This window comes from Botryllus schlosseri, chromosome 11 (genome assembly GCF_051294905.1).
Source record: "Botryllus schlosseri isolate E-star chromosome 11, Bs_hap1, whole genome shotgun sequence".
Taxonomy (NCBI): domain Eukaryota; kingdom Metazoa; phylum Chordata; class Ascidiacea; order Stolidobranchia; family Styelidae; genus Botryllus; species Botryllus schlosseri.
Genome location: NC_137246.1, coordinates 5,719,750 through 5,747,277, shown reverse-complemented (window position 1 = coordinate 5,747,277; position 27,528 = coordinate 5,719,750). Strand labels below are relative to the sequence as shown.

The following is a 27,528-nucleotide window of genomic DNA, read 5'->3' as shown; positions in this document are numbered from 1 at the left end:
GGTGTTCGTTTCCCCTGCCTTATATTCTACTTTAAAGCCATATTCTAGCTACTTCTGTAACTCCTCCCTGGCATCTGCATTATGGGAAGACTTGGACAACTAGAAAATTTTCAGCTTTTCTGAATTAGATTAGAATTAGAATTAGAGCTCCACAGTTTTTCTTTAATTAGATTAGAATTAGAATTAGAGCTACACAGTTTTTCCAAATTAGATTAGAATTAGAATTAGAGCTGCACAGCTTTTTCCAAATTAGATTAGAATTAGAATTAGAGCTACTAAGCTTTTTCCAAATTAGATTAGAATTAAAATTAGAGCTACCAAGCTTTTTCCAAATTAGATTAGAATTAGAATTAGAGGTACTCAGTTTCCAAAAACTTGGAAATTGAATGAAATTGTATATGGGAAATGAATACAGCAAAATTCAGTTCATATCAAATCACAGTGCGTGGTGCATAAGGCCGTCAGGCGATAAGCGCCACATATTTTTGTTTAATAAACAACAACAACAACAGTGCATTCCTATACCCATGAGAATTGTTAACTTCTGTACACCAAGCTTGGCTCAATTTTACTATACTTTAATGAAATATTACTTCTTTTATGGTAACCATGGGCATCGCCCATGTTAGTCGGAACGGCGATGTATTAACCTATTAACGTAAAGTTTCAAAAACTAGAATGTTATCGCAGACTACAAGCTACTCTAGCAGGCTATTATTCGTCATAATATCTACTATGACTGCGCGGTGTAAGTAAGGCGATGGCGGCTTGGCACTGGATTTCCTTGCGCAAGAGGAGATATTCTTGTTAACTCACTGCAATAGTGCAATATGCCTCGGACGAAGAGGCATTTTCACGAAAACAATAATTAGATTAGAACTAGAATTAGAGAATAGGGACATTTCACAAATTAGATTAGAATTAGAATTAGAACATATGAACATTTCACAAATTAGATTAGAATTAGAATTAGAGCATCGAAACGTTTCACAAATTAGATTAGAATTAGATTACTGGCATTTTGCTCTAATTCAGTGAAATTAGACAACTAGAATTATCTAGTTGTCCAAGTCTCATTATGGACTGTAAATAATAGGCCGAAAAATAGGTAGGTTATATTCCCTATAATTTGAGTGCCGCGATTTTACGTAGCCCAGTAAATGCAATAAAGCCGAGGGGGATTCATGTAGCTGTTTCGCAATGGTGTGCGACAAAACCTCGCTAATAGAAATATAATATGTAGCGTCCACACTTATATACCCAGATTACCCACATTATATACATCAAATTATTTAGTGACGGAAATAAAGAAAAGGAAACAGCAAATCAGGTACATGAAAGGGAAGATCTTCCGATATCTGGATATCTCTGTCGGTGACCTTCCCGGCCTGTAAGTTTATAGTTTTCTGTCATCCGTTATTTACGCAGCGTAGTCGCTTTTTAATTTTATTATGTGCTCTGTTGCATCGTGGCTTGCAGCTCGGACATGTGATGACGATGGTAATGGCACATGCCCACACGACGCGCATAGCCACCCCGTACCACACACACAATCCACTATAGACGCATCTCTAGTCTAAAAGTCTAAAACTAGTTACAATCCCTGCAAGTGAATTGATATGATCTAGCGATTTACTTGGCAATCTTCATTGGCAAACATTCGCGCAAACACTCCGTATTCAGCTCCACGGCTATTTGTCATATTGGTAATTTTGAGCTCTGTATTTATTGTATGGTAACAAAAACTAAGGCTTAAACCAGCTGTACTCTACACGCTGCTTTAACGCTCCGACCTCCCGACCTGCGACACATTGAATAGCTGGAGCCTTGAGCTGTAGGTATCGTGCGCCGACATTTCGTATCGTTAAATCGTTGTGACTTTAGTTATAGAGGTACACTTGCAGATCAAGTTCTATGGGTAGTCAGGAAGTCTGTTGGCACTGAAACTATTGCGATAAGAAGTGCCGAAGTCTGTACCGGTACTATGTCTGTCAAATACCCAGATATGAAACCTTCGAGGCAGGCGGACACTAAAGGTAAGTTGTTGTAGCAGAAGAACGTAATCGTATGATGAAGGTGACATGACTGTGGAATGTGGATGCACTGTATCATGAATTGGTCTTTATTCGGTATCCCAAAATACGTTATGACCTAGCCGAGAAGAATTTGGTGTGATGGTGCGCTATATCCAGAATGGATTTGATAAAAACTATCGATTAGTGACTATAGCTTTTAGCATGTGTATTTTGGATATACGGCATGTGACACCTGCTATTAAACTACTCCAAAAAGTAACCAAACCACGAACATGTAATCGCCAGAAAAAGAATGATGTGTATCAGTGTTCGCATTCGCTATAAAGGTTTCGTCTGCGGGGAAATCACTGCTCCACTTTCGGTGTAATGAAGTGCAGAGCTCGAATAGAAATCTAAACGTCGAAGCATACCTTCTAAACACTGGACGACATAGCAGGACATTGTAAACAGGGAATACATTATTAAAAGAGGATCTTGTTGCTGTGATAACTTGTCTGTGCGGGCCACTTCAACTGCTAAACATTGTCAAACTTATTTCACATGCTTCGTCTTGTAGGTAAATAACGATTCAGTTTTTACCCAGTAGCTTACGCTGTGCATGTGACCAGGGCCATAACATTACATTGGCAGCCTACCAAAAACGCTGGTCTTGGGCCCCACAGGGCGATCAAACTAACCTATAGGGCAAAATTGGACTACTAGATATAATTCTAGTTGTTTAATAAACTATTTAGAGCGAAATGCCATTATTCTCATTTTCATTTAATCTGAGAAATGTTCTCTAATTCTAGTAGTGAAATGTTTCCATGCTCTGATTTAAATTATAATGTAATTTCTGGTTTTCCTGAAAATGCTACAGGACAACTGTATAGTGCGAAACGAGCCAAGATTTTGCAAATTCAATAATTCTAATAATAATCTAATTTGGGAAAAGACTGAATTAGGCCTACAATATCCAGGGGTTCACCATATGTTTGTGCGATACTGTGGTTTGCGTAAAGTGACTGTACGTTACTTCGTAATTTGCGATACGTGACTATCGTCAGCGAGAAAAATTAACCTATCGCTGGAATATCGTATATTTCGTATATTTTTAGCACCCGATGCAGTTGCACCACAAGCCAAGGTCGCCATTGCCTTCACAAAGCTGCCCGAAGGGATAATACATTTCTGCGCGCCGCCCAAGGTTTGGCGCAAAGCCGATCGCTCCAAACCGCATAAGTTCCCGCGAAAATCGCGACCGCGGCGTATACTACAGAAAAACGCGGACGTCGACAGCGTTATTGACTTGCTGCAGAGTCTTAACGTCGCAAGGGGAACGGATGGATCGACGGCAATTCCAAGTAGGTGTCCGACTTTACGGTTATTAGCCTACGACTTAAAATCGAGTTCATTTATTCGTCAAATTTCAACGAAAGGAGTAATATTTTGTTAATTGTTGATAGGTTTGTAATTTGCGATATCAGTATGATGGAAAATCGCCTGAATATATGATTTAGGTTCCTCTGCTATTCAATATTTCATGATGAGTCGATAACTATAGGCGCTGAATCTTATTTTTTTATGGGTATGCGGGGGATTATGAGGCCACAGTCACTACGCATCGATGAAGTCATACACGAGAACGCACTTCACTGCATGCAAATACGATATACCGATGTGACGTTTGAACATCGGCAATGTACTCATTAATATCAAGTCGTACAGTCGAATGTAATCTTGAAATGGCGTGATTATCCAGATGTAACAGTAGCAAGTGCAATATGATTGCATGGCGCGACCTTATCAATAGAAATCCGCTTTGTACCAAATACCCAAAAGTTCGGAATTCGATATTGGTGCGCTCGTTAGGGACAGCGATCACTTTATTGGAATATAGAATGTTCCCGTTCAAGCGAATAGAATAAATTATTATTTGTGCCACTGAGAATCTGATGCTTCAACAATAGTTGAGCACGTAATTCCACGCACAATGAGAGAGAGAGTAATGAATTTAACTAGATGCTGGCAAGGGACATCACGCGACAATTCAGGAACACGAAGCATATATAATAATAAATACACGATACAGATGCAAACAAGAAAGCGTACAAATGCGCCACGCTTCGACAACTAGATATTTAATATAGTTCTATAATTAGACTAATTAGAGCTTAATATCGGTAACATAATTCTAATCAAATTTTTGAAATGTTACTTTGCTCTAATTGTATTTCTAATATAATTTATGAAGTGGTTCTATACTGTAATTTAAATTCTTGAGTAATTTCTGGTTTTCCGGAAAATGCTACAAGAGATCTGTGTAGTAAGAAACGCGCCAAGTTTGCTGTACATACATTTTCTAGTCTCATGCCCATAATAAATGATCAATGAGCCATGATTTGATATTAACGAAAATGGATTCAATGTCCATAATTCTAATTCTAATCTAATTTGGAAAGAGAATGTGTAGATATAATTCTAATTTTAATCGAATTTGGAAATAACTGTGTAGCACTTTAGCTATAATATTAATTCTAATCGAATTGGGAAACGCTGAAAATTTTTTAGTTCTCCGTGTCTGCTCTGGTTAAATGTGACAATGTGACATGTTTCCTTGCATACTCTTGTTCGGCGCCGATGTATATAACTATAACGTTATCCGGTATGAACCCGATTTCACTAACATACAAATAACATGTCCTTCATCCTGGCACTTCCCAATACAAACTGAGCAATGTCATCGGACCAGGGTGTTGTTCTGAAAAGACCTCAGAAATTAGGTACAGAACTATGGTCCCTATGGCAAAGTCGATTAGCAACCCTAACTCCCTGGACGGCCGGCATGCTACATTTGTTATATCAATAAGAATTAACTAAAGAGCAGCGAATACTTGCAATTGAATGTAACTGTTTTAATGACATAATTTGTTATCACGTATTAGAAAATAACACGGATGAACTAATGGATTTCAAACGACGAGTCATCTATTAATTGCGTGTAAATCCAAATTGGTATATTACAAGATACGGTAACTTATTAAACGGGCCGTAACGATTACGATTACATGGAAAATTTATCACGATCTATCGAGATAACACGGCATCGTGAGAACTTATTTTTCATAATTGTGACGTCATTTCCTTGTTACGTCACATCATATCGATAGCGCAACTTTATCGTTCTGACAACGACCCATGCTGACTTGATAGAAGCTAGTGACTGGCCCAAACAGAATTGTGGTTCTCTGAATCATGCTAGCAAGTCGAATATACATGTCAGCTACGTGCGCACAAGTCATTACGAGGCGACTGATGAGCAATGAGCATAGCTAATGTGATGTAATAATGAGCTGTGCGGTTTACAAATTCGATGTTCGCACTTAATAATATACCTTTGTTCACATTACATGTAGGTAGGGTTACATTTAAAACAAAAATCTATTAAAACATGGCCCTTCTTTAAAACAGGTTTTTTATTGTTTTTTTGCCATGATGTCAGGAATCTTGAGTTGTTGTTAGGTCACAAAGGATTGACATTGGCAATTGAAAATATAGGGTAAATATAGCTCTTTGACGATAAAGGCTACCGTCCCGTTTTAAATGGACCCAAATATATCTCTGACCAGGACTAACTCGTTGTGCAGCATTTTTACGGTCGGCGAGCATCATCATCAGAACATCCCTTCCTTGCCAATGATCTATTTATGCTTGCCATATATGTTGAACCGATGACGATTTCGAGGGTTCCAACCACTAGGCTACACATCGTATACGTCGACGATATATCGGATGCAAATTATCCGTAGCTCATGATACATGTTTTTTATAATTTATTTGCACAATTATGGCGAAATTATACAAGGTTTGAAAAAAAAATTAATGGCTTATTTTAAAACACTGTTTCATACAAAGTGTTTTAGAACAGCATTTCTTTTGAATGCAACCTGACATGTATGTTTAATGTTTACAGACCTTGTCAAATTTGAGTAATAGTCGTCTTACAACGCTGTCGATTATATAAAATATAAAGCAATCGATTACGATAACAATTAATTTGGATTTTTTTCAAATGGAATTAAAGGTAATATGCTGTTTTCGCCGCAATGCATGACGTTACAAATCCCCGCATGTCTATTGTCTGCCTCCCTATGATAGCTATCAGAGTCTGGCTCGTAACCAGTAATTAACAGTAGACAGACATATACACATATCGAGAAGTATATTTAAAAAAAAAACTGAAATGATCGACTTATGTAGATAAAATCACAACGTTTTGAATATGCCTGGGACGAAATCTTATCCGTGACTGAATAACGCCGGTTGTCAATGTAAACATGGACAGACTCGAGCCTTCGTAATCCCATTGCTGAAAGCCAACAAGGAAAATTTTAATGAGTACTACACTCTACCGTCATAAACGCACTGTTTATGCCAGGATTTCTTAAAGTGGGTTCTATACCAATACCGAGAAAACCATTACCGAGAATGGTATTACCGAAAATGCCATTACCGAGAATGGACATTACCGAGAATGGACATCACCGATAATGGTAATTGCCGGGAATGAACACTACCGAGAATGGTCATTACCGAGAAAAGACACTACCGAGAATGGACACTACCGAGAATGGCTAATGCCAAGAATCTAACTTACTGAGACGGCGCTGTCGAGAAATTTATATCTGAGAATCGACACCGAATGCGCTAAAGCCGTGATGAACATACGTACACGACTTGTGCATATGCATAACATGCCTGCATTGCATACATTGCATTCTCGGTAATGTCCATTCTCGGTGGTGTCCATTCTCTGTGGTGTCCATTCTCTGTGGTGTCCATTCTCGGTAATGGCATTCTCGGTAATGGTTTCTCGGTATTGACCGGACACCCTTAAAGTGTGGGTTGCGAAGGGTCCAAATTTGGGTCGCCACCGCACCATACTGATCCTTTAATATGTATGAGATATTTGCTGAATTTCTTGATACAAATAAGTTTCTTCGCGCGAACGCGATCTCCTCCTACGGTTAATTTTAACTTGTGAAGTGAACTGTGTTTGATAAACTGCAGCCGATATGCGACACGCGCAGCAAAGTGATTACGCATACGCATGAACATGAACATGACTGAAATAGGATGTATTGTTACTGTCCAACATTTTGGAAGACACCTCACAAACTACATCAGCTCCGAAGGCATATCATATCACGTGGGCCGAGAGAGGACTAAAATATACTAATTGGAGCAATATGCATAAATGCATATGCATTATGTTTTTCTAAAAATTCTTTCACGGTAAACAATCCGCACTGTGCGTGTGTATCGAGACCTTATACCCGCTGATATTTAATAGCAAAAATACTTGCGATTTTGTGCGTAGTAAGCAAATAGAAACTCAAATAAATAGGTCTTACGTTCGTAGTTCGGCCTATCTATTCCAGCTCCTTCATGAATCGCGTGATACCGGACTTAGTTCTGCGTTGCATACAATAGTTTGTCTGCATATTGTCCAGTTTATACAAGGCCGTAAAACGTTGCACACTAACATTAAAATGTATTCATTTCAATACGTGAGGTTTGGGTTGCGCGATGTCATAAAAACTCAGATTTTGGTCCCGCTTTGAAAAGAACCACTGGATGCGACAGGCGGCTTCGGAGCGGTTTATGTAGGCTCCTTATCGCCGTCTGATCCGCGTAAGTGGCGTCACGCAAAAGCGGAGAACGGAAGTGGGCCGTGCTACAAGTCGGCAGAGCTGGAATCATAATAAAGAATATAGGCCTGTTGTAAATGACCATATCACTAGATACACAGTGAACGGTTAAATTGTATTTTGATTGCTTTTTCGCGTTATCACCTGTCCTCACAACTCCATCACAAGTGTTATTTTTTTATAGAACCAGCGCAATCATGTATTGGCCGGCCTAGACAAATAGTGAAATTGCAACCCAGCGAGGATTCGCGGTGTCGAAAAATCATGATAGCGCGTCGAACATTACGGAAAACCAAGTCGGACCAGCTGAAAAACGCGAACAGAAGTGAGAAATAGCCTACTCCCGATTTCGTATCCATGGTTACCAGTGAATACGCACTTGGTGAAGTCGACATTTGGCGGTCCCTAATCCCAACGCTGACCACTGAAGCTAAACCAAATTTTACCCCTAACACTAACCTAACTGCTAACCCGAATCCAGATGTAAAGTGTCGAATTTACCAAACACCGAATTCCATATTCCTAATTCGACAAGTGCCGAATATCATTCACGCTCATATTCCGTAAAACATACGTTTCCGAATTTATTATTTCAATGTTGATGGTTCGCATTCATACTATCAATAGTTCTTACCTTTTTTTGATACTAAATTCACCAATTGCCGAATTCACGAGCAACCGTCTCCAGAACCGAATCCGGTATTGCACTATTACGCGCGGCGAGGCTTATATTTGGTAAGGCACTGACTCTTTTAGCGTCAGATTTAAAAATATGTAAGGATTGTAAACCGAAGATGTTAACTCATTCGGTTGGCCTTGGCGAGTTGTTCCTTATCACATTAGCACTCTTCACGCGCACGCCATGTGAGCGACTACTACGTATCTACATTCTACATTTTACAATTGAAGGTAGGTATGGATGGGAAATGCATAGCAGCTACATCAATAAGGGAATGTATTTGCTATGCATTGCCTGTTGGCCGTCGCAACTACAGAATTCCTAGGCCTACTGTTTAGAGTCAAGTGTACCTGTTTGATGCTGGTGTGATCAGACTAGATGACCTTCACGGTCTTATCGATCATTCCTATCTAATACCGAATACTGTGCAAGCATATTTTCTGTACCACCACCACTGCCGTGTGTTATGTATTTTGGTTGGATGAAAATATAGACTCTCTCTCTCTCTCATACCGTAGGTGTCCGAGGTCGACTCCATAATTCCTACCTAAGTGTGGAATAAGAATGAATAGAAGTGGCCCGGTGTAAATGACCATTGACCATTAGTCGACAAACACCACGAATACCACAAAGAACAATAACAACACCGTCGGTTTGCGAAGTCGAAGCGCATTTTATAATTCGCACTACGATTGTCGGCGTGTTAATCAGTGAGGCACATTCATCTGCGTTTCCCCTGGCTGTTGTTTCTCTGCGCGGTCATTGTGCGTAACAAATCCTAATTTCAAAATCCTTGACGGTTTAGCATTCGACAGTAATTATTAATTCTGCGCTGTTTGTGATTAGGGCTGGGCACAATGATTCGAGTGATCGAATCTGAATCGAGTATTAACTTTAATTATTCGAGTCGAGTAGTAAAAGATGATTTTTTCGAGTACTGAAATTATACGCTCCTCGCCACTGAAAGTTAATTTATTGACGACAATTATGTTTTCGTACTATTTTCACTGTTATTCCGATCGAGTTTACATGGTCATGTTTGTAGCCGCTCAAGTGATACACAGCACTGTGGGATTCAGCTTGGGAAGAGGCTACCGCAGTTGAAATATCCAGAAATGCGATTATGCAATTCTAGAATGGCCCAATACACCTTGTATATATATTCTTTTTGATAGTGAGCTGGGCAAGTTAAATTGTTGGCTATCCTCGCTTCATAAGTTGCGACGCTGAACAAATAAGATATTAGAAAAGCAGTATTATGTACTGATAGAGCTTTCATTCTCACCCAGTTGAATTACGTGCCGGTTTCAAGAAATATGAACATGAAATGTTGGCATATAGCGGTAGTCTGGATTGGATTTCAAGTACCGGTACTGCTCAAGTCGTGTCCAAGCGACTCCGCGGAACGGATTGAGCTCAAGACGGATTGAAGCCGTCTGCCTTTTCCTCTTTTTCAAAAACGAGAGAGTCGGATTGACGAGTCAGCTTCGAAGCTGACCCAAACGGCCATGTATATGGGCTTATTGTCACCAAGTGCAATGAAATCGGCGTGGTCGAAAAAATACCAAAGTATCTTTAATGTGATGGATAACGGACATTATATTCTTTGTAGTCACAACAAAGGTATATACATTTGAGCTTTGACATATTACATGATGTTATGACGTCATAATGAGTGATACTCGATGACTCGACTCGAAGCATATTACGTGATTCAGAATTGAATCACTCTGGTACTCGATTTTCCCCAGCCCTATTTATGATGAATCGCGCTGGCACAGGTGAGGAAATGCTAATCATTGAAGGGTTCCACAATTTTCTCTTACTCCTCCGCACGACTATTGAGGCACTGCCTCGCTTGCCTACCCTGACCGCTCGTCACTGGTATATCGCGCTCTTCAATGTCAAACGTTTCAGTCGCTGGTACGGACAAGCCTGCGAAAAAAGTCGCGCTGAGTCCAGCCCTTCCTGAAGCGTGGACCAAATCTCAATTCGTAGCGAAGATTTTTCCGAAAACGACGCCCGCCGATCCGAAACTCCTGTTCAAAGGTGTAAGCTGTCAACATTTGACCCTCCCGATATCCAATTTCTCCTCGCCACACTTTCAGATACGACTACGTACGCGTTTACAGCTCATCGCGGCTTGTGGCGCTGCGAATACGCGCCCACAGACACTACGCTAGCTGCGATGCCCGACAGCACCTCAAAGACTTATAGAGTCCAGAGTATCAGCATGATGCAGCGGTACGAATGCAAAAGCTTTGAGGAGATACGTTTCGAGGACTACGTGGCCGGCTGGAATAAAGGCGCGCCTTACAATCAAGGGTCTAAGTTCGAGGTCAGCAAAGATACCGATCAATTTGTTCGGCGAGGCGCGGGCGCCGTGGTCATCGAAACGAAGCACCACGTGATGACGGCGAGTCCGGAGTATTCCGGATACTCTCTCGATGAGCTCCGGCTGGAACACTACATGCCCGGTATTGCGTGGAAAGGTAGGTGGCCTATGCGGTTAACATGGGCGCAGCAGGGGGTGAATAAACGGGTGTTTTGCCGCCAAATTTTCGATTTGAGCTTTACGAAGATGGAAAGGAATTTCGGGAACAGTTTGCATCACACTTTATGAGTAAAATTGTCGTAAGAACCGCGTGGAATAGCATCTGAATATATTATCGATGATTGTACCCTAGGATTGTCCATAATTTCGAAAATCTCGAAAAAGATCCGCATCTACGTCTCATTCTGTAGATTATTTATAAAAAAACGTCAATGAACCTGCAATATGCTCACAGGGAAGTCATTAAGATTTGTCCAAATGCGTTTGAAAGTAGCTGCCGTAGAGTGGGGGTGTTAGCGACCACAGAACGGCGAGAAGACTAGTAATCACGAAATCACGTCTCTTGATTGGTTAATCAGCTATGCTTGAATGATATCGATCGCAGCGGGTTGCTGATTATGTGCTTCCAATAGTTCAAGAAGTTCGCTAACGGCAATGCTTCTGTAAGCGCATTGTGCGTTGGTGATTTAATAATAAAATGAAACAACTGGTCATTGAATGTTTTAGTGTTAAAAGTAGGTAACCAATGACCATTATGCTCGAAAAGCTCCAAGAATACCATAACCAACAGCAGCAGTTTCATTCCAGAGGCGCATATCATAAATTGAAATGAGCCGCAACACAGGAAATCAAAAATACGAACTTATTCGCTCACAATGAAGTGCCGGCAATCGAATAATGATCATTGTTGTGTGCCAACTGCAAATACCGTGACCGCGCTACCGGTATTAATTATCAAGTTGATTGTTGATCACTCTGCACCAGCTTCGCGTATAAATCTCCATATGAACTCATTCGAAAGTTCAATCGCTCAATTAAAACCCTGTATAGCGGCAATCGCGCAAAATTTTCAATCGCTACGTAAACGGCGAGGCAAGAGACAATACGAATATAATATGTTACGACGTGATACAATTTGTTGATTTGTCATCAGGTTTAACCTCTCAGTAAGGTGGTGAAATACATGTTGTACAATGTACATTGTGTAATCAGAAAGAGACACAATGAAGGGCTCGAAGAGCCGAATTTTGGCCAGCCCTGTGCGTAACGACAGTGTTGACGGTTGATTAAATGCGAGTAACTAATTAGTTAACTTGGTTTTCGCTGCGTATCGCACAGAGAAAGAACATTCCTTTCGGATTATATATTCTCTGCTCTGACGGCAACATCATCGCCATTTATTTGAATTTATACTGGAGTCCAAAGCGTCAGATTTAACTCGCGTTGTGTGAAAAATCATATTCGGCAACGGTATTGAAATGTACGGTAGGGGGTTCAAAAATGACTTATTTTCTCAAATCGTACTGGCTACTTGATAAAATTGTTAGGCTACCTAATTTAAGCCTACACACTAGGGTTGTCCAAAATTTGGAAAATCTTACAAATCCTCCGTTGTAATGTCTTATTCTATAGATTATTGATAAAAAACGACATTGAGCCTGGAAGAAGCTCACAGGAAGGCCGTTAAGATTTCGTGCAAAGCGTTTGAAAGTAGCTGCCGAAGAATGGGCGTGCCACCGACCATAGAGCGGCGAGAAGACTAGCAATCACGAAACCACGGCTCTTGATTGGCTAATCGGCTATGCTTCAATGACCACGACAGCAGCAGCTTGCTGTGTAGGTGATCAAGGAGTCTGCTACCGGCGGCTATTCTGAAAGCGCATTTAATGTAGGTTGACAGATAATGATTTAGGATTAATTCAGGGTATGTTGAGGTACGAAATACATGATGAACAAACAACAGCTGCTTCACCAAAACGTCTAAAGCCAGACCGCTTTATTGTGAAGGGAACCGCCATAGCCTATATGCCTTGTTTTCAACGAGAGAAAGCATAGGCGCTTATGCAAGTAGAGACGGATTCCTAGTTCCAGAAAGAATATATCATTATTGAATACAAATATAAAGCTCAACAATCACACTATAATTTGTGTGATCTTATTGGGCTCAGGTTGTAGTACATAGTTGAAGTTTTTAAAGCTCTAAGGATCGGCTGAATCAGCGGGTTATGCTTGGCACTTTTCAGATGCTTGCATCAAAATGTATTCACTTGCAAGTGTTGTCAAAGTCCTTGATGATGACGCAGAAAAGAGGTGTAAAAGTAAGCACATACTATGCTGGACATGATATATCAAAGTCCTTATTAATCGCACAGAAAGGGGGTGTAAAGGTAGGCACAGACAATGCCGCATAGGGCATAGCATCCAGCATAGTTTGTACAACATATCAAGCATAGTCTGTGCTTGCATTTAAACCTCGTTTCTACGGCATCATTCGGGACTTTGAAAACACTTACAAGTGCATTCAATTTGCTGTTAACATCTGATAAGTGCCAAGCCTAACCGTCTGATTCAGTCGATCCCTAGAGCATTCAAAACTTCAATTATGTACTACAACCTGAGCCCAATAAGATCACACAAATCATAGTTTCATTGTTAAGCTTTATCTTTGTATTCAATGATGATATAACCTTTCTGAAACTAGCAATCTGTCACTATTTGCATAAGCGCCTATGCTTTCCCTCATTGAAAACAAGGCATATAGGCTACGGCAGTTTTCTTCACAATAAAGCGGTCTGGCTTTAGACGTTTTGTGAAGCAGCTGTTGTTTGTTCATCATGTATTTCGTACCTCAACATATCCTGAATCAATCCTAAATCATTATCTGTCAACCTACATACAATGCGCATTCAGAATCGCCGCCGGTAGCAGACTCTTTGATCACCTACACAGCAAGCTGCTGCTGTAGTGGTCATTGAAGCATAGCAGATTAGCCAATCAAGAGCCGTGGTTTTGTGATTGCTAGTCTTCTCGCCGTTCTATGGTCAGTGGCACGCCCATTCTTCAGCAGCAACTTTCAAACGCTTTGCACGAAATCTTAACGGCCTTCCTGTGAGCTTCTTTCGGGCTCAGTGTCGTTTTTTATCAATAATCTATAGAATAAGACATTACAACGGAGGATTCGTAAGATTTTCCAAATTATGGACAACCCTACTACACACCAAAGTTGGTTCAATTCCAGCCAGTAGCCGCATTGCTACAGGAGAAGAAAGTTTCTATTTATTATAAAAATTGTAGAAACAATGATCACCAAATTTGGTTCAATTCCAACTAGTGGAAGCAGAGTTCTTGCCGTCGAAAAATTAGGATTTGAATAAAATAGTATTTAGTATAATAAATAATTAAGAATTGGTCACCGTAAATACTATTCTATTGATTCTATTTGATTCTATTACTGAAATCTTAAGAAGTTTATTTCGATCTCTCCATTTTATTTACGAGCAGGTTTCACGGGGGGAGGTTTACTGCGGTTCCTTCAGACCCCTAAAAAAAGGGGGGAAGGTTTCCCGACGGATTGTGTGTATACTTACCGGTTTTACTGCGAATAAAGAATATAATAATAATAATGTACCTTTACTTATGGTGTGACTTCGATTTTCGACTACTACATCTCCCGATTCAACAATTTTTCAAGATAAACGAATCATTTTTCATATTTTTTCTTGCATATTAATATTGAAATATACCTGATATTTTAGGCTGACACTTGTCAGGGGTCATCGTCACCAACTAATAGAGAATGCAGGCCTACAATTGAATAGTATATTCGTATTGAAGGGAACCCAAATATTTTCGGCTGACACTTGTCAGGGGTAAATCGTCAGCAACTAGGACAGAATTGGAAAGAACATTGTATATCCACAATGCCATCGCCAAATATGACGTCACTGACATGGGATGTCGAATAATCGGGGCGAAATGATCCCTCAAGCTCAATGTACTATTTTTAGATGGTACACAAACTCTTTCTGTTGGCAATAACTAGGTTTGTGTATTTAGATAAAATTTGACTCCAAGGCGCACAAATGAAAGAGTGAACGGCGTCTACTGATGACGCGAAATCTGTCGGGTTCATTTCAAAATGAATATATTAGTCAATTGTGTAGGCTCTTGGAGTTCTGTACCCCAAAGAAGGTATATTGTCTAGGTTGTTGAAATATATTATGTAGATAACCATTTCGTTTCCTGCATCCAATCGATACCAAGAGTGAGTTGGTTCATTACGATCGACTCCGCTTAAAACTTTATTCTCGGAAATGCGTGTTACGAAGACAGCGTCGTTAGCAAACTTCGTACCATCTTAATTGCACATGTGTCCAGTTTTACGCAACTAGCGCTTGCTCTCTTTCTCTTACATTCAGATAGCTTATTACTATCTCTGTCGCGCAAAGAAATGAAAAGACTGCCGGTTAGGGTTGGCACGAGGGTTTTAGTGTACGTTGACGGATCAGCCAACCAGAAGAAGGCCGTGATAAGATTCATCGGTAAGTGATGGTCGGCTTTATGTCAAGAGTATGGACTATAATTTCGGATTCAAGTATCGGTATCAGTTTGTTAATAATTTTATCATTTCAAATCACCACGAGACTGTGATGCAATGAAAAGATAGGAAGGTGTCGAAACGACTTGGAGTAGTCGTTCAAATCAGACACTCAACTGAGCCTAGGCGATGTAAATACGAGGCATGCACACCAGACGGGAAGAATTACGATAAAACGTATAGTGGTGAAAATGAATGACGCATGCGTCATGTGTGGATAGGCGAGGTTGAGATATGTCAGATCGAGGTGCGGGTATCTTGAGGGCAGACCCCTTTATCCGCAGAAGTAGGGCGAATATTTTATGCATTGCAGAAAATGCAAAATTTCGTCAAAATTGTAGCGTTAGGTCTAAAAAGTTGGAAGTTCAAATATGTAATTTTATCCAACCGATAAGACTACGTCAATTTTACAACACGTAAAAGTAATTCGTGACTTTATTATACATGATTCGTATGCTGTGATACGGCCAATTGAGGTTTCAAGGCTACCACGGTGGAAAAGTACTATCGAAACTATAATTTGCGCTAATAAATTAGCTCTTTGTGACATGGAGCGTACGATTTCTGCACACTCGAAAAAATCAAATCATTATCCCCAACCCTAATTACGACACAGCGAGAACGAAGGCGTACTGATGTGCAAGTCCAAAATTTTGCTAATCCTACTGAGTACTATGATAAAATAGAAATAATTTGTTATTTGCCAGCCATGCAAAAAACTGAAAATAGAGCGGAAGATCAGATTGTGCGCGAACTTTCCGGCGTTTCGGTAGGCTACTGTCGATAGAAATCAACGGATATTATTTTCAAGGCCGTCTTCCGACTAAGCCCAAAAAGGAAATTTGGACCGGGGTGGAGCTTGACGAAGCGTGCGGAAGTTCCGACGGTCACTTTAAGGGCCGCAGATTGTTCAGGACGAAGCCGAGCCGTGCAGAGTTCGTGCTGATCGATTCCGTCTTACCGCTTTACATGATGGAAGAATCCGATATAGAACGGGTTAGCGATGTTTTGACCAGTGATTCTCAAACAGTTTGACTCATCGCCCTTTTATGAAGCTGAATCAAACTTGTACAAACTACTAACCTAGTTATAGTTGACCTAGATGACAGTCAACTAACTACCGGTACTGTTTTTTTTTAGTAGTTCTAGTCGCTCATTTTCAAAAGTGAGTAGTACTAGTTCTAGTTCTAACTGCACATTCTAAAGTAGTAGTTTGTACATGTCTGAGCTCTGCGTGTCGCCCCCTAATCGCCCGATTTTGTTAGTATCGAAGTGAATTTACTTTAGTCAAGTGTGCTAACACAAATAGCATGTATCTGCTTGCATTATATGCTCCAATAGTTTTGTTTGTGTGTTACTGCTATATATTTTAAAAGAATCGATACAGAAATACTAATTTTTGCATACCCAATTTCTGAGTGATTAGTAACGAGGTAATTTAACTTTTTCGGAGTTAGTAGGCCTGTTCAGCTACTTGTATTTCATGCTCAAGTAGTTTAGACCAGTGACCCTCTGCCCAGCACTCTGTATTATCCCCCCTCCAATAAAATTTGATACGACGCTGTTTCGTGAGTGCTTTCTATTGATGCAAGTCAAGACGAGCCAGGATTGTTGACCCTGACTGTGACAGTTGCTCATAATTTTTCTGAACAAACGTGATTCCGAATTCGAGTTTTCTATGGTCGTATTTTCTTTTAACTTTAGTCATTACGTGTTTGTGACCTCGGTATTGGTTATCCAAAATTATAAATACGTTTTTGTGAACAACACGCCATAAAATTAGTCCAGATCAGTGAAGTGGTAACCGTAATCGTTGTGCTCTGCCTCGGTGTATATGTATATATTTTTACTGTATGTATTTATTTTTCAAGTGCGTCTGTTCCCCACTAGAATCTCCCGAATTCCGCACCGGTTGGAAACCACTGGTTTTGACTGTGGATAATGCGCGTGTGTAATTGTCTAATGTCTAATTGTCTATGCTTCGATTTGCGTGATGAACAATATATCCATATGCTTTTGGACGCGGATAGGGCCATGGCTCTCTCCTGTGGCGACTGTTTTCGGTGATGGGACATTTAATCCGCGACACCGAAAGTCATGCAAAACAGTTGTCGCAATATCATTCTTTGCCACGATGTGATTAATGGCGTGGGACACGTCAGACACGTCAAGTTTCCATCGCAGGTATTATGACTCGTGTCCCCGCGTTTACAATATACAACCCGTGCGCACGGTTTCTATTTAACAACATTAAGCTGGTATTCAGGAAATTCCGGATGTTTGGAACCGGAACTATGACGTGATATTGAAACCGATGTGTATTAGGGATGTTCCCTAATTTGGATGATTTAGTTCACGTATATTTGCTCTAATCCTCGCCACACCAAAGGCATAGGAAAGCTACAGTGCCGGTTGTTCACCTGTAGTTTGAGCTTAAGGTATCTGTTCGCCTCGATTATTGGAATTTCATGCATGTGGCGTCATATTTCGTGATATGATTGTAGATATACAATGTTCTATCCAAATCTCTACCAGTATCTGACGATCACCCCTGACGAGTGTCAGCTGAAAATATTCGGGTTCATTATCATATGAATATGTTATTCAAATGTATAGTTAGAAGCTAGGCCCGCTGCGTGATTGAATAGTCCATGACGATACCAGAACTGTAGCAGCGATAATGCGATATTTTATATCGTAAACTTTCGGTGTCCCGCGTAATAGATTTGGAAATTTTGATGACCTGTTTTCCTGCCTCGTTCAGAACGCGCAATCCACGTCGCAACCGACCTCGTCACCGGAAAAGCACTCGACCAAGGGAGTGAATTGCGCGGTATGTTGGGGGAGTCCGATCCAAATGATATTTTTGCCTTGTGGACACGTCTGCGCGTGTGCCGAGTGCGCGAAAAAGCTGGCGGATTGTCCGGTCTGCCGGAAGAAAATACTGACTAAGCGGAGGGCTTACATTTCGGGGTCGTAACGGTAACGGTAGTCGTGAGCGGTAAAAATCGTAGGTCGGGAGGGGGGGGTCGCGTACTTTTAGAGCAATGGTTCCTAAGATTCACTAAACTGCCAAAACCTTACGCTAATCTTCAAGCCCTTGGGCAACCCAAAATTTTCGACCAAAGTATATATCCAGTTAATACATAGGCTAGTATAGATAGTTGGAAAGTGTCATCGTATTGTTCGGTCGAAACGCAGCACCGTGATACCAACTGCTAATTCACAAATGAGCCTGTCCATATTGGAAATAGAATCGGAATTTCAGAACGGCGTAGTTTCGATTCCAATCCCCAATCTTCCCTGCATACGCCACTGTAAACGACGTATCACCGCAGCAGTCTCAACTCGACTATTAATAGTGGCTAATGACCTGCAACTAGGGTTGCATTTGAAACAAAAATCAATGTAAAACAAACATATTTAAAACAAGGCCCTTGTTTAAAACTTTTGTTTTTATTAGCCGTGACGGCACGGATCTATAATTGTGACGTCACAGAGGAATGATATTGACAATTGGAAATTATTGTCGAATAAGGCTTCCATCATCATCAAAACATCCATTCTGTGACCAATGATCTATAAATACGTGCTATAACCGTTGAACCGACTACGATTTTGAAGGTTCCAACCATTCCATATCATGTAGGTCGATTTTATCGTGTGCAAATCTTCGTAGGATCATACTACAAGTTCGAAACGATTTACACAAGTATTGCATAATTATTCAACTTAAAAAGAAACATAATTTTGTTCTTCTTAAAATTGCAATTTTTTTAAAGCGCTGTTTAAAACAGTGGGTCTCAAACTTGTTTAGACACGCCCCCCTTTATGATAGTGAAAAATTTCGCGCACTCCTTTTCGTCATAATACAAAATACAATCAGAATGCGAGCAATCCAAACGGACAGTTTGGTGGCATGGAGGATTATGACTGTTGATGTGAATATTCTCAAATATGAAATTCGGACTATACACAGATCAATAACTACGCGAATTTTTTTTTAGTTGCCCACAGCTTCCCCCCAGAGAACCACTGGAAAACGTGAATCCCTAAAATGCATCCCTAGTAGTAATTGATTACGTGGCAGTGAAAATATATTATACCTCATCTAATCCGCCAACTGTGAGCGTCACTCCTCCGTTTCGCAAAAAAAAAAATTCCTTGAAATGAAATGGTATTAGAAACGCGCGTATATGTTATCGTTTTCAATATGAAATAATCTCGGATGATATTTACGGCAATATCACTGATTGCTGGTAGGCCGGAGCAAAATGAGTTGACTGTATTCGAGTATCACTCATTATGACATCACTACAGTATGATGACGGGAAAGTTAAAATACAACCTTCTATTCTACCGGAAACAATATAATGCCAGTTTTACATCACATTGAAGATAATTTCATTTTTTCCTGCCATACCTATTTCATTGCACTGTGTGACATTGCTGTGTTCTGGTCGCGACTTAACAAATCATTTCCAGTAACATGCGTAGCTTGCACCAGAACTCTAGATGTTGCGCACGCTGCGATACGTCCAAGGGTCCAATCGAGATTTACAGCCATCCCACAGTGGAAAACAGTATCGAAACAACAATTCTCGTTGGTAAATTAACTTTTAGTAGCAAAGAGCGTGCAATTTTTGTACTAGCATCATCTCTGACTCTCCGAGTCGAATCATTAGAAATAATACTCGATTCAGATTGTGCCCAACCCTACTAATTGGTGGCTGTATGTGCTGCGTTCCGCGTAAAGCAAGATATACTTCTCCTGACTGAGAAACACTCTTTTGGTAACAGAGATGTATATCCCGACCATCTTCATGCCTAAATATAAGCAGTTTCTACTGGATAAATCTCACATTGTGGTCGCTGAATCGGTTTTGACACTCTAACTTCGAGGCCTCTCGATCGCCAAGTCCTTTCGACTACTTCATTTTCACTGTATTGTACTCATTATAGCATCTTGAATTGATAAAAAATGATGATACGATGGTAATGATAATGAGAGATCATAGGAGCAAGGTTTTTAAATTGGACTTGGACATGGAATTTACAATAATTTAAGATTTCCAAGCGACTTTTGGATAAACAATCGGTCATCACCGGATATGGAATTGGACTTGGAAATTATACAAACTGAATGATCTCAAATCCCGAACAGGATTGTGATTTTAAAATGTTTAGTCCGCTGATATTTGTTTATAATATCCTGCTGACCTGTGTAAGTATTCAGAGATGCTGCATCACGTCTTTGATCCTTAATAGACTCAGACACGGCATTTTATTATTCTTTATACATTTTGCCTGTTTTTTATTTGTATTAGCATAGTATTAAATGATGATTATTTTTCATACGAAATAAAGTTCGCGTACGACTGTGCACTGTGCAGTGTGCACGAAATGGTGGAACAGGCCGGGAAATCGCCGCCTTTTCCGGTATAATGAAGATATCTATTGTTGAACGTTATTACTTCTGTAGTCGTGAACAGCAAGGTCAAGCTTGAAACGGCAGCGCTTTATTTACTGAGGAAACGCGCGTCATACAGTTGAGTTTATAGAATTGGAATGATAGGGTTGTTCAATAGTCATAGCGGCGCAAAGAATGGCGATGTGATGGGGTTCTCTTAGTAGTTTTGGCGATTCCACACTGTAATAGATGACTAGAAAAGAGAGGTGTTGATCGGATTTGCACCCAACACTCTTAGCGAAAAAATAGTCCCAATTATATCGCTTGTATAAATCCTTATACATGCCTATCGTGCATAACGTCCTGGCAAGCGTCTTTTGGATCAAACTGTGTATAGGTTTAAAGCCTACACTCCTGGGATACGTCTCCATAATAATTGGTGTTTTTGGCCCTTGTTGATAGGTGTGAAATCGAAATTTGGTACCTGATTTTCACTCTGCGATATGGCAGAAATCGGCGAAATACACCATTTACTTTCACAATGCACCTTCCAGAAACATGCAATTTAAAATGCCACCTTCGGCGACAAAATTTTGCTTTCACGTCCATTTCAAGGGGCGAGAACGTGTGAAACAGCAATTCTTATGGACATGCATTTCATTGTGGGTTTGTTACAAGTGTTTTCGTTTACATACCATACACTCCCGTGGTAAACTTACATATGGATAGGTGCGTGAAACTCGTGATCACCCATTGTAATGGGTGCGAAGGCAAAGTTCTCCAGAAAATGTCGATGGTCTGATTTGAACCTTACGCCATGGGGGAAATACAGTAAATGCACCTAGTTTCCAACCATGCACTTACAGTGTTAGGGTGGACTGTTTGTGGAGAAATTTGTTGGATAATCCCAGTAAATAGATCGTCGAAACCAAATTCAGAGTACGATGTGGCATGGTGGTTGTTCAGGTAGAACACTAAGATAGTTATTGCAGCGTTTGCAGCAAAAAAACAGACAGAAGGTTTCGTGAAATTGATAATAAGACCGCTAGGACACGATTTCATATGAATTATCCGAAGTGGGACAATCCGTGACAATTATAAACGATTTATGCAGATGGGGTAAGTGACTCTACGCGCCCATTCGCCGCATTTCACCAATTAAGGATGATCCTAGAAGTAACTGCTAATGTGCAATCTCATTTTATAGTTGGTCTTATCGAATTGCTGTTTCGTCTTGAAGAAGGGACTGTTTATATACTCTGGGTTGCAACCAAATCACAAGGTTCCGAGTCACAAGTCAATCTCACTGTTATAGTTTTAACTCGAGTCAATTCGAGTCATTTTCAATTCACCCCCGAGTCAAGTCCTAATCCAAGTCAGTAAGTAGACGGTCTGGTCCGCGTCATGGTGTCGTGACTCGAGTCCAAGTCATGGTGTTCGCTGTTCAGTTTTGAGCCAAATCCCGTTCAACCCACTTTTTTCGACTCTGCTCGGGTGATAGAATGGCTCGCATTCATAATATAGTAATTTTCCTCAGTGTTAAGAGTTTCTGACCCGTTTTTCCGTGTATCGGGGCTGATAGACGAAAAACCAATAATGTCGTCAGATTTACAACTTCGAAGTTACAATGAAATGTTTGTCTTTGCCGTCATGTAATTCGATTCCCGATCGATTATTACGCGTTGAGTAGAGTATATTCGACTATCAATATTTATGTCGTCATGATATTATGGGTGATTTGGCAAGTCCAAATATCTACCTATATCATGCTACTACAAAGAATACAATGCTATTTCTACTCCGCGTAAAGCTAATTTGCTATTTTCTCAACTATATCATTTCATTTCACTTTGTTACAATGCTGTGGGCTGATCACTTTACATCGCGCATATCCTATGTCATTTCCACGAACGTGCTGCATGTTTTGGATGCTCTGACACGACTAATGTAGGTTTCAAGGCTTCGTTGTGCCCACTCCTACTCGCAGTTATGGTGATGTTCTTGGCCCGTGAACACAAGCTTGCGACAAACCAATGACGCGTCGGCGATTATTTCGTTGGTTCCGGATTGCAGGGTACGCTCAATTGCTCAACGTCCACACGAAAGGCTTTGTATGATTACATGCAGCAGCGGTAATTAATGACAATCATTACAGAAGTAGCCTACTAACGAGCCGATGCGTGATATAATGTGTTGAGGAGTTGTTGTTGATTGGGGTATTCATGGTGTTATTGTCGACTACCACGGTCATTTACACCAGGCCAATTGTCTTCATATTTATTCCGTAGCTGCTGACGTCTAGCACGGCCCACTCGTAGGCTTTTATAAGATACCGCTTACACGGATGACGTGGCGAGGAGGATCCTAGATAAACCTCCAACACTGGCTGGAATTCTGGAGTCGGCGTCGTCCTGACTCGAACCCGCAACACGGTGTTGCAGCTGTGGATTATGCCACTATTACTCTATCTCTCCACACCCGACATAATGAGTTGCTATTATTGTCGTTGTTTTTGGTGTTGATGGCGTTGCGACTAATATGTTCATTTACACTAGGCCCATATATCTTCTATTATGATTCCAGATCTGCCGACTTGTAGTACGGCCAGCTTTCGTTCTAGGCCTGTAAGAAGACAGCGATTCCATGGATCACGTGACGACAAAGTTCGACTAATAGGCTATCCCTACGACAAGCGTAGCCAACTTCTTTTCTATTCGTGGCCGCATTTCGATTACTCATGCAGCCTGCGGCCACATCCAAGGGCATAGTCGCTGGACGCCAAATACCCATGTTAAACTGTCTATGTCTATTTCCGGGGAACTCGGGACTAATCATTTTATTGATATCGTCTTACTATACGAATCGAAAACGTAAGCGTGATAATTTAATCCGATCCACGAATGAATTTCTTCATTAATATTATTAGTTTCACATCATTGTTACTATCAAACATTATCCTTTCACCGGTATGAGGTGCATCATTTCCCTCTGCTGTTCGCGTCTGTGCTGTGCGGATCAGATTGCAAAGGGATCTACTACAATAAATCTACAGTGGAGTAGTGTTTTCATATTGAAATGAGCCCGAATATTTTCGCCTGACACTCGTCAGGGGTAGTCGTCAGCAACTAGTAGAGAAATGAAAATAACATTTTATATCAACTATCGTATCACAAAAAAATCGTAAATTCAATTTGCATGTCGACGACCGCCAACACATGCTAGTTGAATTAAGTGTCGCCGGCCGCATATGTTTTCTTCTACGGTCGCAGGTTGGCCACCCCTGCCCGATGGATACAATTCGCGTAGATTTCGTGAATCGTATTCCAACCATTGGAATCCCTCTCAGGGGAGATAGCGTAGTGGTAACGATAAGCGCCCACCAATCTGACGGTCCCGATTCGATTCCTGTCGGAGGTTTATCTGGGCTGCTCTTCCCCGGCCGTTGCCGTTCTTACGGTGACAAAAAAAAACCGACGAAAGAAAGCACTCACAAGGAATGGATAGAACTAGTAGGAAGGGCCGCGGCTTCAAAAAGATCAACATCGGAAAGAACTGTGACATCCACTCTAGGCCGAGGTGGATGTTAGAGTAAAGGATCGCTACTGATGCTTGTCATTGGGCATCCTCCTATATGTTCATGATATCGCATTTTGTCTTATCGCATTGTACACTGTGTGTGACTTGTTCACGCAGATCAAAAATATAACCCAACGATATTATATTATATTATTATAGGCGGCTTGTGCAACTTATTCTTAAACATGGCTGTTTTTAGAGTGAAGCGGATACGACGGATAATGTATCGTCCGCTCCTTCTGACGAGAAAGGAGGCGAGGGAACCGAGTGCGCTGTCTGCTGGTCGAATCAAATAGGGATTGTGTTCTTGCCTTGTGGACACGTCTGCTCGTGTTTGGCATGCTCGAAATCTCTGACCGAGTGCCCTGTATGCCGTAAAAAGATTGAGAGTAAGCACCGGGCGTTTTTGGCCGGAATGTAGCCACATCCATCATACTTTGCTCAATCATTGCCATGGTTTGAAATTGAATTGCGAAGCGCCAATATTGCCTATTCGGTTTTCCTCGGTTCTTGTTGGTCGTGTGCCGCACTGTGATTCGTTCATTAAAATGGAAAATCCATCAGACAAGTGGTTTATGTAATTCGTTTTACGGTTTGAAAACTGTGTACATTCAATCGATAAGGAGTATTCCTGGAGAGAGTCTTGAAGATGCTATCCGGAATGGGAATGAGACGAGAAGCATAAACCATTCGTTCTTATAAGCGAGAAGAGAGTAGTCCATATAGTTTCAGCATGGAGAAACGCTCTCGTTTCAATAGAGAGAGAGAGAGAATCTTTTTATTCGTATACATTACATATCAACATAACACTACAAAAATGTAACAGTGAAATGCGACATGCAAGGTAGACGGGAGGCTCGATATGACATAGTCTTCAGAGCCGAGCCACCCGGGACAGGAGCAATTTTCACAGTCGATAACTAATGAAAAAATAAAATAAACTAACGAACGAAAGGAAATATAAGACACAGTATCATGGACCAATTTGAAATACAACGCAAATACAATTTACCGGTAGTTAGAGATAAGAGAATGAAAACATTGTTTTTTAAAAGCACAAGAGTCTAAATTGCGGAGATTAGGTGGCAGCTTATTCCAAACATTGACACCAATAAAACTGATTGAATTTTGTACTAGACTGGTAGAGTGGTGTTGCACAGACAGAGACAAGTTAGAAGAAAATCTGGTATTATGTTGGTGGGTATCTGAAGGTATCTTGAACAGATTATCAAAATATTATGGCAGTTCACCCTGATGATAGCTATGCATGAATTTCATTACCTCAAATTTGAAAATGTCTTCCACTTTCAATATTCTAACGCTACGATACATGCTATTACAATTCTCATATCTAGATTTCCGACAGAGAATTCGAATGGCTCGGTTTTGCAAGACTTGCAATTTCTGCAGATGTTTTTTCGCAGCAGGTCCCCAAACTAGGATCCCATAAATGAGATAGCAGTGAATTAAGGCATAGTAGACTGATCTGAGAGTTTGATGAGGAATTAAATTTTTAAGGCGATAGAGAGCCCCGACACCACGCGAGATTTTAGTTTTTATATTGTTGATATGATCAGACCATCCGAGTTTATCATCAATGATAATGCCAAGATATCTAACAGTTTTATGTGTATCAAGATGTGCGTTATTTACTATAATTCCACTGCGATTCACTTGTGTGTGAAACACGAGAGTTTTGGTTTTGGAGGCATTGAGCTGAAGTTGGTTAGATGCCATCCATTTTGACACTGTCGATAGCTTAGTGTTAATGTTGTCAAATGCATCAGATAAATTTTTACCGGGTATAACTAGACGGGTGTCATCAGCAAACAGTGTGATGTCATTGTCAAATAAATGACCAATATCATTGATGTAAATTATGAACAGCAGGGGCACGAGAACTGATCCCTGAGGTACACCAGTCTGTATGGGTAGTAATTGTGAACGCGTTGTTCCAATATGAACAAATTGTTTCCTATTATTTAAGTAAGATTCGAAATACATTTTTGCAAGTCCACGTATACCATAGAATTCAAGTTTATCAACTAGTTTGGAATGATTGACACAGTCGAATGCCTTTTTCAGATCTAAAAACACACCAGTGGCAACATTTTTAGAGTCAATGAGCTCATATATCCTTGAGGTAACCTGTAATATAGCTTGAGAGGTTGTTTGGTTATTTCTAAAACCATATTGATTTGAGTTTAAGAGATTCATTTCATTGAGATAACTGTTAAGTCTCTCAAATAATATTTTCTCAAGCAGAGTGGCAAACGGTGACAATATCGAAATGGGTCGATAGTTGCTTGCGTTGGTTTTGTCCACACATTTAAATACAGGTATCACACGTGCAATCTTCAAGTAATCAGGAAATATCCCTGAAGAAAATGAGAAATTGAATAATTTAGCGATGGTATCTGCTAGGTGAATTCCTATGTGTTTGACAATAATGACAGGTAGTTGATCGCGGCCTTGAGCTTTATTGTTTATCAGTGTAGATAGGACACTTATGACTTCATTTGGTGACGTTGGTTGAAGATAGAATGATGAACTTGGGCGTTTTCCAAAAATATGATGGTGATCGACATCTTCATTCGAGCAACATTCCGAGAGTTTTGTGCCGATGGTAGAAAAGAAACTATTAAAGATCTCAGTCATCCGGGACTGATCAGAGACCATTTGATCAGAAACAAAATCTTTTATTTTGTTAGGTGCCTGAGAGTTGGATTTTCTGTTGATAATACGATTTACGGATCTCCATGTTTCACGTGGATTATTTTGATGTTTAGAAAAGTGTTTCTTAAAATATAGTTCCTTTGCTTTCGTTTTGATTTGAGAGAGTAAGTTGGCATATTTTTTGAATTGCAATTGTCTAGATTCTGACCATTTATTTTTCAGTGATCTGTAGAGTCTGTTTCTGTGCTTAATGGATACCAGTATGCCAAGAGATAACCAAGGTTTATTTGATAATCTTTGTTGACGCTTTGATAGAGTTTTTAAAGGTGCATGTTTGTTTACAATACAAGAGATTTCTTTCATGAAGTAATCAAATGTTTCATTAAAGTTGTTATCATGGAGGATCACAGCATCGGTTTTATCTGCCAGGCAGTCAAGGTTATAGTAGAAGGAGGTAAGGTCAATTTTGTGCAGATTTCTGCGCATGTACTTTGGTCTCAAGCGTCTAAGACGAGATCCAAATTGACAT

At 40.3% G+C, this 27,528-nt stretch overlaps 1 protein-coding gene across 3 annotated transcripts; it reads left to right on the top strand.

The window, feature by feature from the left end:
• Window positions 1-1,741: 1,741 nt before the first annotated feature.
• LOC145450959 (uncharacterized) lies at window positions 1,742-24,891 on the top strand. 3 transcript variants are annotated; one of them, XM_080329448.1, is made up of 9 exons: window positions 1,743-2,036; window positions 3,134-3,379; window positions 7,911-8,051; window positions 10,326-10,454; window positions 10,514-10,897; window positions 15,159-15,281; window positions 16,149-16,333; window positions 18,102-18,170; window positions 24,523-24,891. In XM_080329448.1, the coding sequence occupies exons 1-9, from the start codon at window positions 1,985-1,987 to the stop codon at window positions 24,742-24,744; spliced, it is 1,551 nt and encodes a 516-aa protein (XP_080185574.1). In that variant the 5' UTR covers window positions 1,743-1,984; the 3' UTR covers window positions 24,745-24,891. The 3 variants fall into 3 exon arrangements, with proteins under 3 accessions (XP_080185575.1, XP_080185574.1, XP_080185573.1); XM_080329447.1 differs by having other exon boundaries at window positions 1,744-2,036; window positions 10,323-10,454; XM_080329449.1 differs by lacking the exon at window positions 7,911-8,051 and having other exon boundaries at window positions 1,742-2,036; window positions 10,323-10,454.
• Window positions 24,892-27,528: the final 2,637 nt, after the last annotated feature.

Bases quoted from the DNA above. Each gene is read 5' to 3' on its own strand.
- LOC145450959 (XM_080329447.1), top strand. From the start codon at position 1,985: ATGTCTGTCAAATACCCAGATATGAAACCTTCGAGGCAGGCGGACACT. The intron at 8,052-10,322 runs GTGAGAAATAGC...CAAACGTTTCAG, and splicing joins GCTGAAAAACGCGAACAGAA to TCGCTGGTACGGACAAGCCT. The intron at 10,455-10,513 runs GTGTAAGCTGTC...CCACACTTTCAG, and splicing joins TCCGAAACTCCTGTTCAAAG to ATACGACTACGTACGCGTTT.